Source organism: Aquarana catesbeiana, linkage group LG03 (assembly GCF_042186555.1).
Source record: "Aquarana catesbeiana isolate 2022-GZ linkage group LG03, ASM4218655v1, whole genome shotgun sequence".
NCBI lineage: Eukaryota > Metazoa > Chordata > Amphibia > Anura > Ranidae > Aquarana > Aquarana catesbeiana.
Genome location: NC_133326.1, coordinates 540,021,495 through 540,037,098, shown reverse-complemented (window position 1 = coordinate 540,037,098; position 15,604 = coordinate 540,021,495). Strand labels below are relative to the sequence as shown.

The 15,604-nt window shown below is 42.6% G+C and overlaps 1 protein-coding gene across 14 annotated transcripts in view; it reads left to right on the top strand.

Annotated features, from left to right (window-relative positions):
• Nucleotides 1–15,604, top strand: part of C2CD5 (C2 calcium dependent domain containing 5) — a 224,947-nt gene that overhangs the window by 197,934 nt on the left and 11,409 nt on the right. For all 14 annotated transcript variants that reach the window (XM_073621440.1, XM_073621450.1, XM_073621448.1 and 11 more), the window contains 2 exons: nt 3,781–3,971; nt 6,502–6,648. In XM_073621440.1, the coding sequence (XP_073477541.1) occupies nt 3,781–3,971; nt 6,502–6,648 (338 nt within the window). The remainder of the gene's footprint in view (nt 1–3,780; nt 3,972–6,501; nt 6,649–15,604) is intronic.

Here is a 15,604-nt window from a genome sequence, read left to right as displayed (position 1 = left end):
CCTTAAGGACTACCTTGCCCATTCTTTTTCATTAAACTCTGGCTTTGCTCTCCCTTTTCTTCAAGGTGTATCTCCAATTAAGCCACCATTGCAAACCCTGTGCCTCCTTGGGGTCTCATCTTGGTTTTCTCTGCTCTGTAGAAACTACCCTTTGAACCCATCAGATGTATTCTCTTAGATGTCCACTCCTGCAAAGTAGCCTTTTCTTTGGTGCTATCACATCTGCCAGACATGTCCCTGACTTCGCATCCATCTCTTGTAAGGAGCTATTCCTCAAATTTTACAAAGACTAGTTTGTCTTACGCCCAAGTCTATCCTTTTTACCCATGTTGGTATCAGTCTTCCAACCCATTGAGGAGATAGTCCTATCATTCTTATGCCCTGCTCCAAAGCATCCAAAGGAAATCTCTCTTCATTGCCTGTATGTATTCAGAGCCATTAGATTCTACTTCAAAGCCACAGCATTGATCAGACAGATGGATTCCCTATTTGCTCTGTCCTCAGCACTTTGCAAGGGAAACCCTGCTTCCAAGTCCACCATCGCTCCATGACTAAGAAATCTGATTGCTAGAGCTCACACCTTTAAGAACCCATTTCCTCCTGTGCTTTTACATGTCCATTCTTCCAGAGAGATGGAAGTTTTACTGGACATTTTGCACCAGGCCTCTGTTGCCCAGCTGGGTAAGGCTGCTACCTATTCATACTTTTTCAAAGTTCTAGGTGTTCAGTCCTTTTCAGATGCAGTTTTCGCAGCAACACTCTGAAATTTGATCTTTTCGACTTGTTTTGGGCCTGTTGGCATAGACCTGTTTTTCTATGAATACTTTGTGTCCTGTACTGTATGATTAAGATAAGAGGAATTTTGGGAGGTGCCCAGTGTGTGTGTGCCCTTGAAAGCTTTCCAGTCTCCAATCACTTGAAGGTAAAAGCCTATGATCAAAGCCTATGATAAAAGCACAGGAGGAAATGGGTTCTTAAAGGTGTGAGCTCTAGCAATCAGATTTCTTAGTCATGGAGCGATGGTGGACTTGGAAGCAGGGTTTCCCTTGCGAAGTGCTGAGGACAGAGCAAATAGGGAATCCATCTGTCTGATCAATGCTGTGGCTTTGAAGTAGAATCTAATGGCTCTCAATACTTTGCCTGTGTCCTGTACAGTACTTCAAGATATGGAATTTATAAGTAAATCAGAATTCCCTTTCTTTGTACTCACCGTAAAACCCATTTCTTGGAGTCCTGCCACCCTATAGGAAGATTGGACAATGACAAAGAAAAAATTTGTAGGACAGTCCAGGATAACCTCCTCCCACTCCCAGCATTCTTAATTTTTGTAGGAAAGCAGTAATAACAGCATTATCGTAAACACACCTGTGTTCCCCAAGAAAGGGATTTAACAGTGAATGTAAAAATACCATTTTATTTTTCGCCCATTGAGGCACAGTCGGAACTACCAAAAGCAGTCCAACTGAGGGGTGGGCAACAGTAAACAAAATGCTCACAGGCCCACAACAACAACAGAACTAGAGGCAGCCTGTAGTTAAAAGATCTGCTTGAAGGACCTTCTGCCCGAAGTTGGCATCAGATGTTGCCACAATATCCACCTAGTAAAACATGGAGAATGTCTGAATAGAAGACGAGAACAAGTGACAGTTTTGCAAATATAGGAAACAGTTGCTTGTTGACATAGGGGCACTTACAGATCTAATACACCTTAATGCTCTTAAAAAGGTTGAAACCAGTCGCTGAGCCCATAACCATAAATGATGGTCTGTCTGAGGCACTAAGTAATGGTGAAGTGAGAAAATAAAAGCTAGTAAAAACCTGGTTAGAACTGAAGAATATAGTCCATCCTCCTAAGACACTAGCGAAAATCTGAGGCGTGCTGGGAGTAGGAAGGTAGTTATCCTGAGCTTTACCTGCATTTTTTTGTTTGCCGATGTCCAGTCCTTCTGTAGGTAATAGTATAACCCAACAATGGGCCTAAACATAAATCCTTAAAGGAGAAGTATGGGAAAGGCAAATTAGAAAGTGCATATTACCCTCATGCTTCCATGCTCTTTATTTCTTTTCTCAGTCCTTTAGGTTGTGAAGTACAGACACTTGAAGTGTCAGAAAATGGCCAGTAACGGTCCTCTTTCTGTTTTGAAAGTTGAGAGTGAGAGGATACAACTATAGCAATCCACCCACTCTTTCAGTCACTCCTTCTCTTTAACATGTGGCTGATCTTGGCAAATGGGCACACACCCATGCAGCAAACCAGAACGTGCAAGTTTTCCACGAGTCCCCGTTTCCTTAGCAACCTATCAACACTGTTTTCATCTCCAGCAGCTCTCCTGTCTTTGTTCTAGGCTGCACAGTCAGCTGCAGTCTGTGTCCTCTCTCTCCACCACCTCCTCTGATAGTTCCTGGGCTTTGATTTTTTTTCCCCTGTGTTGTCAGACCTCTCACCCCTCTCCTCCCCTTCACTCACATTCAATACCTGTGTCAGCTTTCAGCAAAGGAGGTTATCAGGAGGGGCAGGGGGTGGTAGGCAAAGGAACAGCACATTATAATGTTCAGCGATCCCTGGATGCTCTCTACACATCCCATTCAAAAAGGAAGACATGGGCCACTTCTTGTGTCTATCTGTTTGTGAATAAACAGTGAGATGTGTTCAATACATTGCAGTGCCGCAGGGGGAGTGAAACAGGAGTCCCCATCTTCAGTGTTGTATTGTGCATTATATTTTTAATAGGAATGTAGAATATGTATAAAGAGCACTTCAGTGATCTCTCTTTCACAGTCAGTGAATTGCTCCTGCTATTACTGAAGGTACGCCTGTGTGCTCAGGATCGTCTGTCGGGAGGGAGGAGGGAGAGGAGCTATGCACTGTGAAGTCTCAGGAGCAAGCAGCAAATGTCAATCACACAGATGACAGGAAAGGGGGTGGATACAGACTTCCCATTGTGGTATGACACTTCAAGAAAGACTGTAGTCCCTCCCACAGGTAATTAACCCTATTTTAACAGGGTGCACTTCTCAGTGCAGGAAAGCTCTGTAGGTATTAGTAGCTTATAAGGATCAAGACTAAGCAAAAAAAAATTAAACCCATACTTCTCTTCATTTTTACAAGGTTATCCAGAACGTAAGCAGGGTGTGGTGCCAGGCAGTGTTTCATGGAACTAAGTGGCACAGACAGTTGCCGTTAGGTTGTTCCTATAAGCACACACGGTGTATGGTAGTTGCTGGGAAATCTGTCCATCTTAAACATTTCTTGCCATGTTCACCATAATCCAGGATGCACAGAGCGGGAAGACTTACATGACAATGTAACTAGGCAAAATTTAGGGGGAGAAACCAAACACAAAAAAAAAAAAGCACAATCTACGGTACAATTTTCACACTCTCCCAAACCTGATGATCAATTCTTCCAGCTCACAATTGTTTCCGAATCTCTACGTGCTTCTCATGCCCCTCCTGGTCTCCTCTCTTTTGCAGCTTTATTTTCCTTCATTTTGCTAAGCTCATTTGTGATTCTTTTTGCAGGAATGTCACTGTTCCGAGTTGCCATCCTTTCCTTCTGCGCTTGCATGTCCTGCATGACTGTCATTCATCCATCTAAACATGTTTCTTTTATCTCCATCTGTGCCTGGCTCCACGAGGCCGAGATTCATCCTGTATGCCACCACCCGGCTCATGCCAACCAATGAGACCATTTCTGCCATCCTCCAGACTGTCTCGTCCTGTCAGCTTACTGGTCAACCACTGCCTACATCTTACCAGTCTCTCTTCCTTCTCTTCCAGTAACATCGCTGGACAAGGCCAGTCCTCTAGCCGATGGTCAGCTGAGGCACAAGTTTGGTGCTGGTTTTGGAGGCCCAACAGTTACTGTTGTCAAGATGACCCCTCTGTCCTTTATACCGGGAGCCAAAATAACCAAATACCTAGGAATTATCAACATGTTTCTCATAAGAGAGACCACATCTTTGCGGGAGGTGAGACAAAAAATTGAGGTTGACAACAAATTATTACCAATGATTGTCATTTCTAATGATTAGGTAATTAACAACCTCTTCTTTGAAAGGTTTTGAAAGTTTATTTAGAAGAGAAGAGTTACAGAGTAAATGTATTAGAAAGTAGAGATTAATATGGGCAGAGATCCTTAGACATGGCAGGTGTACCAAGAATTAGATGGCTTGGTCAAATGAGAGGCTTTTAGCCTCCAGTCCTGGACATTTGCCATGTAGGACTTCCCAAATATAAACATGTCACATATTAAATCATTCACTTAAGAATTTGCAAAAGTAGAACATCATTAATGTCTGGTAGTTTGGAACACATTATCAGACTTTCAGACTCCCAAATAACTCATTGTAGAGCAAGGAGACCAACTGTCTCAGTGGTCCACAGAAAGGCAGGGATTCGGAGAACAACAATTTGGGTTGTCCCTAGAAAAGGGGAGATATTCCAATGAAGACACTAGTTCTTGTGACTTGGTGGTTCCCAAGGAATTCCATTAATTTGCAGGGATTTCCTCTCACTTCCTGTTTGTCTATGGGACATAGATGGCGAAAAAAAAATCTGACAGGTTACTACCCACCTTTGCTCTATCCAAAATGTTGAAAAAGATTTTTGCCTATAGTTCTGCTTTAATATACTTCTTTTGCAAAAAATAAAACGGCTTTCCATTTATTCTACACACACCTCACTGCCTTTATGGATGTTTCAAAACACTGCTTGATTACTTCTGCCTTACTTGCTTGACAGACTTTAGGTCATGGCACAGGAAGGAGTTGACCAGCTGATCTCATTAGCACCCATCCTGCATCATCTAACCTCAGCTGGTCAACTCCTTCCTGTGTCGTCATAACCTAAAGTCTGTCCAGGAAGTAAGGCAGAAGTGATTGAGCAGTGTTTTGAAACTGCCATAAGGACAGTGAGGTAAGCATGCGTAGAATAAATGGAAAGCTGTTTTGTTTTTGCAGAAGAAGAAAATTAATGCTATATTGTAGAGCTGCACGATTCTGGACAAAATGAGAATCACAATTTTTTTGCTTAGAATAAAAAGATCATGATTCTTGCGACGTAAAATCTTTCACATTATACTAAAAAAAATTAGGCTAAATTTACTGGTTAGTTTTTTTTTTTTTCATTCATTAAAGTAATTTTAAATTAAAAAAAAGACCGCTGCACAAATACAGTGCGACATAAAATATTGCAACAACCACCATTTTATTATATATATATATATATATATAATGTTTGGGCGTCCTAAGTAGTTTTCTAGCAGGAAAAAAAAGATTTTAACTTGAAACCAACAAATGTCAGAAAAAGGTTTAAACTTACACACAAAGTCTTTTCCATTGACAAATTGTTACAATGTTTCTAGTTCAGTTCACTGCTAAAGAATGTTCTGATTCTTGGCAGACTGCCCAGATTTTTTTCTTCCTTTCTTTTGACAGCTGTAGCTTCAGAAGAGCAGAGAGAATTCTTTGCATAGACAGAATTGTGAAACACTTTTTTCAAGATCGCAACGGGAAAAAATTGCGATAACGATTCTTGACGATTAATCGTGCAACTCTACTATTTTGGTACATAGAGAAGCTGGACAGAAGCACTTAACATTGCCCTGATGAAACCTTTGTAACCCAATTCTTGCCCAATTTCAAATTAAGGGATCTAGGTGGCTGTAGCCAGCCTCATGGGACAATAAGAAGTTCATTCACTGTATCATGAATAGGCCCTTTATGTTTATGTAGCTGGAGCCGCCAGGTAGCCTGCTGGCAGTCTATGTAGGTCTATGGGGATGCAGTGGCTGCACCAGGGGCGTCGGGAGGGGGTGCTGAAGCCCCGAATATGACCCCGAAAAGCCCCGAGTCTATGGAATGCTGAATTCCATTGTTAGCCCTGAGCGCCGGCCGCCCGGACCTATCTGATCGCGAGTGCGGCCGAAAGTCATAGCGGCCGAGTGCGTCGGTGTATGTAGGTCAGGCAGGTCTCACACACACAACCCCACCACCCAGCCCAAAAAAAAAGCCGCCCCCCCCCCCCCCCCCCCCAGGTTCTTGGACTTCGGGCTCAAGCCCCTGGTCCTTTTGCCACCTAGCAACGCCCCTGGGCTGCACAGATGCAGACACTGATCCTATTTTGACAAGTGTGCTAGTGTGGGTGAGAAGCCCTAAACACAGACGGGGTGCTTTCAGGGCCATTCATCCTCACCAGCCCACCTGTCAAATTAGGACAAGTAGTGTCTGTGCAACCACTGCATGCTTGTAGACTTATATGGAGTGTCTGCATGCAGCACTTGTTGGCTCCATCCGCATAAACAAATGGGGCCCATTCACGGTGTACTGGCCTCAGCACCCATGTAAATTACCCAAATCAATAACATTTTTGAGAACATTGATATCTTCATGTGTACATATAAAAAGGTGAATGTAGGAAGTGCTGTTCAGCATAGCGGCCCTTTGCGGGTTTATTGTGTTCACTTCATCAATAACATTAATTTTCTGTTGTGTGTTCCAGGAAGGCGGAGTTAGCGGATTCCTCCATGCTTTCATCTGTGAAGTATTCGCCATGGTACGTGCACATGTAGCAGCTCTAGGAGGTAACGCTGTTGTGTCGTACATCATGAAGCAATGTGTGTTCATGGAGAACACAAATAAGAACCAGGTAATAAGCCTATCATAATGGTTGAGCATTTTTTAATATGTAAAGCAAAATTAAGCATGTGTCATAAGAAACAATGTTATTCATCAAGGCTTTTCAGATCACTGTGGTGTGTTTATGCTGTGATGTAAAAAATGAGACGTGTGTTTTTCTATGCATTTTGTGCTGCATTTGCAGAAATACTAACTGTTTGGGGGAAATACTCCATGCGCAAGTAATGTATGGCTGTGTGCAGCCATTTACTTGTATGGGTGGCTGTACATGGCACAGGAAAGCACCAGCAGTTTTACGCTAGGGGACTCTACAGCCTCTAAATATCTGTGTGCATAAGGCCTTTTTAGGATAAAGGACGGTATCCATGGAAGCCCTTTTGGATTTGCTTGTTTATTCATGTTGAGGAAGGATATCATAGTGGATAGGCATTGTACAGTTTATTATGATGATAGAGGGCATACCTGGAAGCCCTTGGATGTTCTTGCTTATCCCTGCAGAGGAAGTGATTGTCTATAGGAGTGTCATGGATGCTTTCTTTGAAAGAGCATTTTCATTTTTTTTACTTAGTGAATTAGATCATGTTAAAGCTCCACTTTGGGCAAAATGCTTGTAGTAATTGTTTTTCTTTTTATATTCTGTTCTTCTTTTAACAATATGTAGCCACAGTATCTTATGCTCCAAAGAAGTTAGCCTTCAGACCCATTCTCTAATTTCCTGGCCAGGGGACAGTCAATTACTTTCCTTTATTATACATTCCAGGACACAGAATATCTTCATCTTCATTTTGATTGGGTTATGCTGCCACCTTTAGGTGACAGGAGACAGGGGGAAAAAAGTCCAGAAATACCCTCCTAGGCATAACCTCTCCATTTTAGACAAAGCTTGTGTTTTTTGCTAGTATTTTGGTCATGTTTGTGCAGTCTCTGCATGAAAGAATAGCTAACTTCTCAATGGTTTCAGCTGGGATTAGGAGTCGTCGTCCCCCCCCCCCCCCCCCCCCCAAATCCATCACCTATGATTTTTCTACGCTCCATAGGAAAGGTACCTGGACACGTGACGGCCTTTAAGGCACAACGATCTATTGCCTTGCAGACCGGTAGGGTGCTATACAGGTCGAGGGCAGTCAAGTCCATGAAGGCCCTTGTGGCATTGCCTGCCGTGACGGGTAAAGATTGGATCCCCAATTTACATGAATGACACAGATGTGATTGCTTATTAGAGCTGCACGATTAATCGCCAAGAATCGTTAACGTAATTTTTTTTTTCCCTGTTGCGATCTTGATAAAAGCGTTTCACGATTCTGTCTATGCAAAGAATTCTCTCTGCTCTTCTGAAGCCACAGCCCTCAAAAGAAAGGAAGAGAAAATCCGGGCAGTCTGCAAGAATCACAACATTCTTTAGCAGTGGAACTAAGTCTAAACATTGTAACAATTTGTCAATGAAATAGACTTTGTGTGTAAGTGAGGAAAGTTTAACCACTTAAACACTAAACCTTTTTCTGATATTTGTTGGTTTCAAGTTAAAATCTTTTTTTTTTTTTTTGCTAGAAAATTACTTAGAACTCCCAAACACACACACACACACACACACACACACACACACACACACACACACACACACACACACACACACACACACACACACATATATATTAGTGGGGACGGAAAGTATTCAGACCCCCTTAAATTTTTCACTCTTTGTTATATTGCAGCCATTTACTAAAATCATTTAAGTTCATTTTTTTCCTCATTAATGTACACACAGCACCCCATATTGACAGAAAAACACAGAATTGTTAAAAAAGAAAAACTGAAATATCACATGGTCCTAAGTATTCAAACCCTTTGCTCAGTATTTAGTAGAAGCACCCTTTTGATCTAATACAGCCTTAAGTCTTTTTGGGAAAGATGCAACAAGTTTTTCACACCTGGATTTGGGGATCCTCTGCCATTCCTCCTTGCAGATCCTCTCCAGTTCTGTCAGGTTGGATGGTAAACGTTGGTGGACAGCCATTTGTAGGTCTCTCCAGAGATGCTCAATTGGGTTTAAGTCAGGGCTCTGGCTGAGCCATTCAAGAACAGTCACAGAGTTGTTGTGAAGCCCCTCCTTCATTATTTTATCTGTGTGCTTAGGGTCATAGTCTTGTTAGAAGGTAAACCTTCGGCCCAGTCTGAGGTCCTGAGCACTCTGGAGAAGGTTTTCTTCCAGGACATCCCTGTACTTGGCCGCATTCATCTCTCCCTTGATTGCAACCAGTCGTCCTGTACCTGCAGCTGAAAAACACCCCCACAGCATGATGCTGTCACCACCATGCTTCACTGTTGGGACTGTATTGGACAAGTGATGAGTAGTGCCTGGTTTTCTCCACACATACTGCTTAGAATTAAGGCCAAAAAGTTCTATCTTGGTCTCATCAGACCAGAGAATCTCATTTCTCACCATCTTGGAGTCCTTCAGGTGTTTTTTTTTTTAGCAAACTCCATGCTGGCTTTCATGTATCTTGCACCGAGGAGAGGTTTCCGTCAGGCCACTCTGCCATAAAGCCCCGAATGGTGGAGGGCTGCAGTGATGGTTGACTTTCTACAACTTTCTCCCATCTCCCGACTGCATCTCTGGAGTTCAGCCACAGTTATCTTTGTGTTCTTCTTTACCTCTCCCACCAAGGCTCTTCTCCCCCAATAGCTCAGTTTGGCCGGACAGCCAGCTCTAGGAAGGGTTCTGGTCGTCCCAAACGTCCTCCATTTAAGGATTATGGAGGCCACTGTGCTCTTAGGAACCTTAAGTGCAGCAGAATTTTTTTGTAACCTTGGCCAGATCTGTGCCTTGCCACAATTCTGTCTCTGAGCTCTTTAGGCAGTTCCTTTGACCTCATGATTCTCATTTGCTCTGACATGCACTGTGAGCTGTAAGGTCTTATATAGACAGGTGTGTGGCTTTCCTAATCAAGTCCAATCAGTATAATCAAACACAGCTGGACTCAAATGAAGGTGTAGAACCATCTCAAGGATGATCAGAAGAAATGGACAGCGCCTGAATTAAATATTTGAGTGTCACAGTAAAGGGTCTGAATACTTAGGACCATGTGATATTTCAGTTTTTCTTTTTTAATAAATCTGCAAAAATGCCAACATTTTTTTTTTTTTTTTCTGTCAATATGGGGTGCTGTGTGTACATTGAGGAAAAAAATGAACTTAAATGATTTTAGCAAATGGCTGCAATATAACAGAGTGAAAAATTTAAGGGGGTCTGAATACTTTCCGTCCCCACTGTGGTCTTCTGGGTCTTTTGGTGTTGCTAAGCTCACCGGTGCATTCTTTCTTTTTACGATTTAATACTTTTTATTAGAAAAATTCAATAGTATAAAACACTTGTTCCAGTAACAAAGCAGTCATATTTACATATATTGTGGATTAACAAAATTTCACCATAAAAACCTTCTCAATTTTCCTTTTCCCCCCTTTCATTAACCCTTCCCCCACCCCCCCACCCCTGCTATCCTCTCACACCTCCCTCCCCACCCCTCGTACACCAACCACCCTCCATCCTCTCCCACTAATATTATTCCGTTTCCAACCATAATTTCCAAATTTTTTCAAATTTCTTATTGTTTCCTTCTTTTTATAAATATATTTCTCCTTTACAATCACATCCTCCACCTCTTTCAACCATTCTACCATCGTCAGGGGTTCTTTTGCCTGCCACTTCCTTGCAATTAATTTTTTACCTTGAAACAAGCACCTGATGATTGCGGTCTGCGTATCTGTTGATATCACTTTCCTCCATCAGACCCATAAGGCAGGTTCTGGCCTCCATGCCCAGCGATGTCCCAAACACAGAATTTATTTTATCAATTATACCTTCCCAATACCTGTGCAACCTGGGACATCGCCAAAGCATGTGTACCAGATCACCCTTCTTATCCCCACACCTTTGGCAATCAGCATCAGGCCTTCTCCCAAACATATGTAACTTCAAAGGCGTGTAATATGACCTATGTACAAAATACAGATGTGATACAATCTGTGAAGGAGAAAGAGAGATCCTGGGCCCCGTGCCAAAACATATTTCCATTGTTCCTCCGTTAATTGCCCCACATCACCCTCCCATTTAATCCTATTCTTTGATTCTACCGGTCCCTCCTGACCCATCATGCTAATACAACCGTACATATCAGAGATTAGTCCTTTTGTTGTTCTAGCATTCACCAGTTTCCTAAGAGAGGGCATTTCACTCCACTCTGGTTCCTTCCCTCTAAATTGCACTGTCAGGGCATGCCTAATTTGCAAATACCTATAAAATTGTAAGTTAGGAGCCATGTACTCTGCTACAATCTCCTGAAATGACTTTAGTCTACCAGCCTTATATAAGTGTGCCAGGCAGTGGATGCCCCTCCGTTTCCATACCTCTAATCTCCTCATTACTTTAAGTTCCTTTAGGTTTTTATTATCCCATAATGGGGTAAACTCTGAGAATCCGACATAACCTAACTCTGCCTTGACGGACTCCCCAACTCTTAACCATTAACTGAGCAGTGGGACAATTGGAATCGAAGGAGTCTGCCTCAACCGCTTCTACCAACGTGTCATGCTTAGTATCGTTCAGCAATAGGTTACTACCTACCCCTTTTTCTTCTAGCCTATTACTTCCTCCCATGTACTGCATTTGTGCCGCCAGAAAGTACCATCTTGGGTCAGGTAATGCCAAACCCCCCACCTCTCTCGGCCGCCGCAACGCCTGCAAACGAATCCTTGCCACACCATTTTTCCAAATTAGTTCTCTAGACACACTGTCCATTTTTTTAAACCACTGTTTTGGAATCCACACAGGAGAATTGTGTATAACCTATAAAATTTGTGGCATCCATACCCTCTTAACTAAATTGCATCGTCTGGCGACCGAGAGAGGGAGACGGGACCACACCCGGCTTTTCTGTTTTAACTTTGTCATAAGTGGGACCACGTTTTCTGTTATATACTGTCCCGGATCTCTAGTTACATTAATGCCCAAGTACCTCACTTGGCTTACTACTCTAATTCGAGATGCTAGTTGTGGAAGGGGTTCTCTAAGGGGAAAACAGTGGAAATTTGCTGTCTCCTCAAAATAACTGAACACACAGCCAATAATGTCTAAACCACTGGCAACAAAAGAGAGTACACCCCTAAGTGAAAATGTCCAAATTGGGCCCAATTAGCCATTTTCCCTCCCCCGGTGTCATGTGACTCGGTGTTACAAGTTCTCAGGTGAATGGGGAGAATGTGTGTTCGAAGGCCGCACAAAATAAGGGACAATGTTGTTAAGTACAAGTCAGGGTTAGGATATAAAAAAAATATCCAAATCTTTGATGAAGGAGGGCATTAATCAAAGAGGCAGCATAGAGACCTAAGGTAACCCTGGAGGAGCTGCAGAGTTCCACAGCAGAGCCTGCAGTATCTGTACATAGGACAACAATAAGCCATACGCTCCATGGAGTTGGGCTTTATGGCAGAGTGGCCAGAAGAAAGCCATTACTTTCAGCAAAAAACAAAATGGCACGTTTTGAGTTTGCGAAAAGGCACGTGGGAGACTCCCAAAATGTATGGAGGAAGGTGCTCTGGTCTGATGAGACAAAAATTGAACTTTTTGGCCATCAAAATAAAACGCTATGTCTCGCGCAAACCCATCACATCATATAACCCAAAGAACACCATCCCCCACAGTGAAACATGGTGGTGGCACCATCATACTGTGGGGGGTGTTTTTCAGCAGTCGGGACTGGGAAACTGGTCAGGGTTGAGGGAAAGATGGATGATGCTAAATACAGGGATATTCTTGAGCAAAACCTGTACCACTCTGTGTGTGATTTGCTAGGACGGAGGTTCACCTTCCAGCAGGACAATGACCCCAAACACACTGCTAAAGCAACACTTGAGTGGTTTAAGGGGAAACATGTAAATGTGTTGAAATGGCCTAGTCAAAGCCCAGACCTCAATCCAATAGAAAATCTGTGGTCAGACTTAAAGATTGCTGTTCACAAGCGCAAACCATCCAACTTCAAGGAGCTGGAGCAGTTTTGCAAGGAGGAATGGGCAAAAATCCCAATGGTTAGATGTGGCAAGCTCATAGAGACTTATCCAAAGCGACTTGGAGCTGTGATAATCGCAAAAGGCGGCTCTACAAAGTATTGACTTTAGGGGGTGAATAGTTATGCCATTGACTTTTTCTGTTATTTTGTTTGCTTCACAATAAAAGAAAAAAAAATCTTCAAAGTTGTGGGCATGTTCTTAAACATGCACATGTTAATTCAAACAATCCATGTTAATTTCAGGTTGTGAGGCAACAAAACACGAAAAATTCAAGGCACTGTGTATGTGTATATATATATATATATATATATATATATATATATATATATATATATATATATATATATATATATATATATATATATATATATATATAAATATGCGTATATTGTATATATACTGCGTTAGGATGATTCTGACAATTTTAAGTACGAGAAGCATATTGTTTCACCTCAGTTTGAGCACACAGGAAGAAGTGTATACTGTTTACTTTCACTGGTTTCTAGTGTCATGTTGAAGTGGTTTCTACATTAAGTATTTTGATGTGAAATGAGCTGCATTGATGATACAAAAAACTCTGTAATGTATTGTCTAAAAATATTCATCTCTCTTTTGCTGTCAAGTCTAGAAATATATATTTTTTTAAAATTGAACCCCCCCCCCCCGGAGGTTCCAGCAGCAGGAATGGTGAGTGCCCAGGGGTAGTCTCTTCTGGTAATCCCCCAGCCCTGGCAGGTGGGACAGGGACTTTTTTTTTTTTTTTGGTTTAGAAACTTTTATTAGAAGGTTGCAAAAGGTGGTACAAAGAAATTGACAAATGAAAATCATGTCAAAACTGACATCGCTGGACTCCAGGACAGGTAAGTGTCCTATTATTAAAAGCCAGCAGCTGCAGTATGTGTAGCTGCTGGTTTTAAATTTTTTTCAACGGTGGGTGGACCTCCGCTTTAACTATAATAGATTGCAATTTACAGGTACAATCGCAAATGTAATGCTGATAATACAATTCTTTCGTGTGTAGGTGGTAAAAAGGACATCAACTTTGATATAGTAAGGGAAATTTATTGTTGATCATCGTGGTGGTTTATTCAAAAGTGTTGCAGTTGTCAAACCAAGGTGCCTATTATTGTTTGTAGTAAGGCATAGTGTGATACAAGGTGTGGAAAAGTTTTTCTACTCTATTAATGGATTCCACTCTGGATGGATTAACTTGATGGAGTGGAACCAAGGAAGTCCTCCAATGTGCAGCAACCACCCAATGAATGGCCACACAGTGTGAATCAGTCTCATCTGAACAGTGGTAGTCTCCTCGATGGCAGAAAACTACACACATTGAGTTGGATTATGAGAAAACTGAACCCCTGTGATTTTGAAGGCAAAGCAGGTCAGCTTACTCCAAATTGAGACAACATGGGGACACTCCCAGAATAAATGGAGAAATGAGGTCTGACATCCTCTTAAGCACAGGGGAGACACCGTAGGGAAAAATGTATGAACTCTAGTTGGAGTCTAGTACAATCTTGTGAAGAGTTTTACAGCAGTCTCCCTGATGTTCAGAGATCTGGGACAGGGAAATTTTTATTGGGTGGTGTTACATAGCAGTAGTAGAGTTCAGGGGCAGAGCGGCCATCTTTGGGTTCCTATGTGAGGAGGCAGAGCCGGCTATCTGTTGGACTAAAAGTGACAGTACAACGTTGATAAGAGGGACTATGGGTTGCAGCAGCATAAGAGCCTTCTGCGAGGCTGCAAATCGCAGCAGATTACTTTCCATTGTGGAACTACAGGTCAAAGCAGAGTGGTTCTTGTGTGGGACTACAGGTCACAGCAAGTATAAAAGGGGCCACTTGGCATTTCCTTATATGGGCGGTGGGGCACTGGCAGGATTAGAAGGGGTATAACCTGGGGTAACCAGCGCACTGGCGTTTAAAAGCATTGTTCCCGTCAGCTGACTCAGACCGCTGTTCTCAACAAGGGTCTGTTTTACACTGATCAGCAGGCTATGTCTCAAGTACCTTCTTCAGGTAGGGAGAAACCTGGATGCAGCCTCCCATGCATTGTATCCGGAGTCAGAATGTTCTCCGTATATCTGACTCCCTCCACCTATTTATTTTCTTTATTACTTTCAGGCACCTTCCTCTAGTGCTTTTGTGCCAAGGAGGACTACCATTGCTGATTTACATCACCAACTTTCTGGCATTCTTGCCAGGTTGGATCATCCTGGCTGCAAGCAAAAGTATTACCCTGCTCTTCTCCCCTCTCTATTAAAGGAAGAGGAGTTCATGGAGGACGAGGTTAAGGAAGACGAGAAGGTTTCAGTAGACAGGGACGCAGAAGAATCCTCATGCATGTAATCTACTGCTAATGAACCCCAGGGTCTTGGTTTATTTCAGACCCAAAAAGCCTTTGTGAGTTTTCTCATGGAAGTTGTTTGGGCTAATTTGAAGTTATCTCTTCTTGAGTCCTCTACTCCAAAGGTTACAGGATTTGGATTGCGGCATCTGACACAACATCTTTATCTTCATCTGCATTTCAGTTTAATTTTGGGCCCCTCCAAAGGAATGTTTCGGCAGCATGGGACAGGAGGACACAGTTGCTGTATTCCCAATGCCGTTGCTCCATGGCACAAGACTGTCTCTGGATTGGTCATCACAGATACTGGAGATAGGAAAATAGTTTTTATCTTTGTAGGTACTGACTCTAGATGACAGCCCTAAATGCTGGGGTGGAGTTTGGGGCAATCTTTCGGTCCAGGGAACTTAGTCACTACAGGAGAGGGTGTCGTCCATCAACATCTCAGAATTAAGTGTGATTCCATTGCCCTTCTACATTGGTGCAGTGCAGCTGAAGAGCCTCCCTGTGAGGTCTCCGTCGAACACCATGGCGGTGGAGTACATAAATCATCA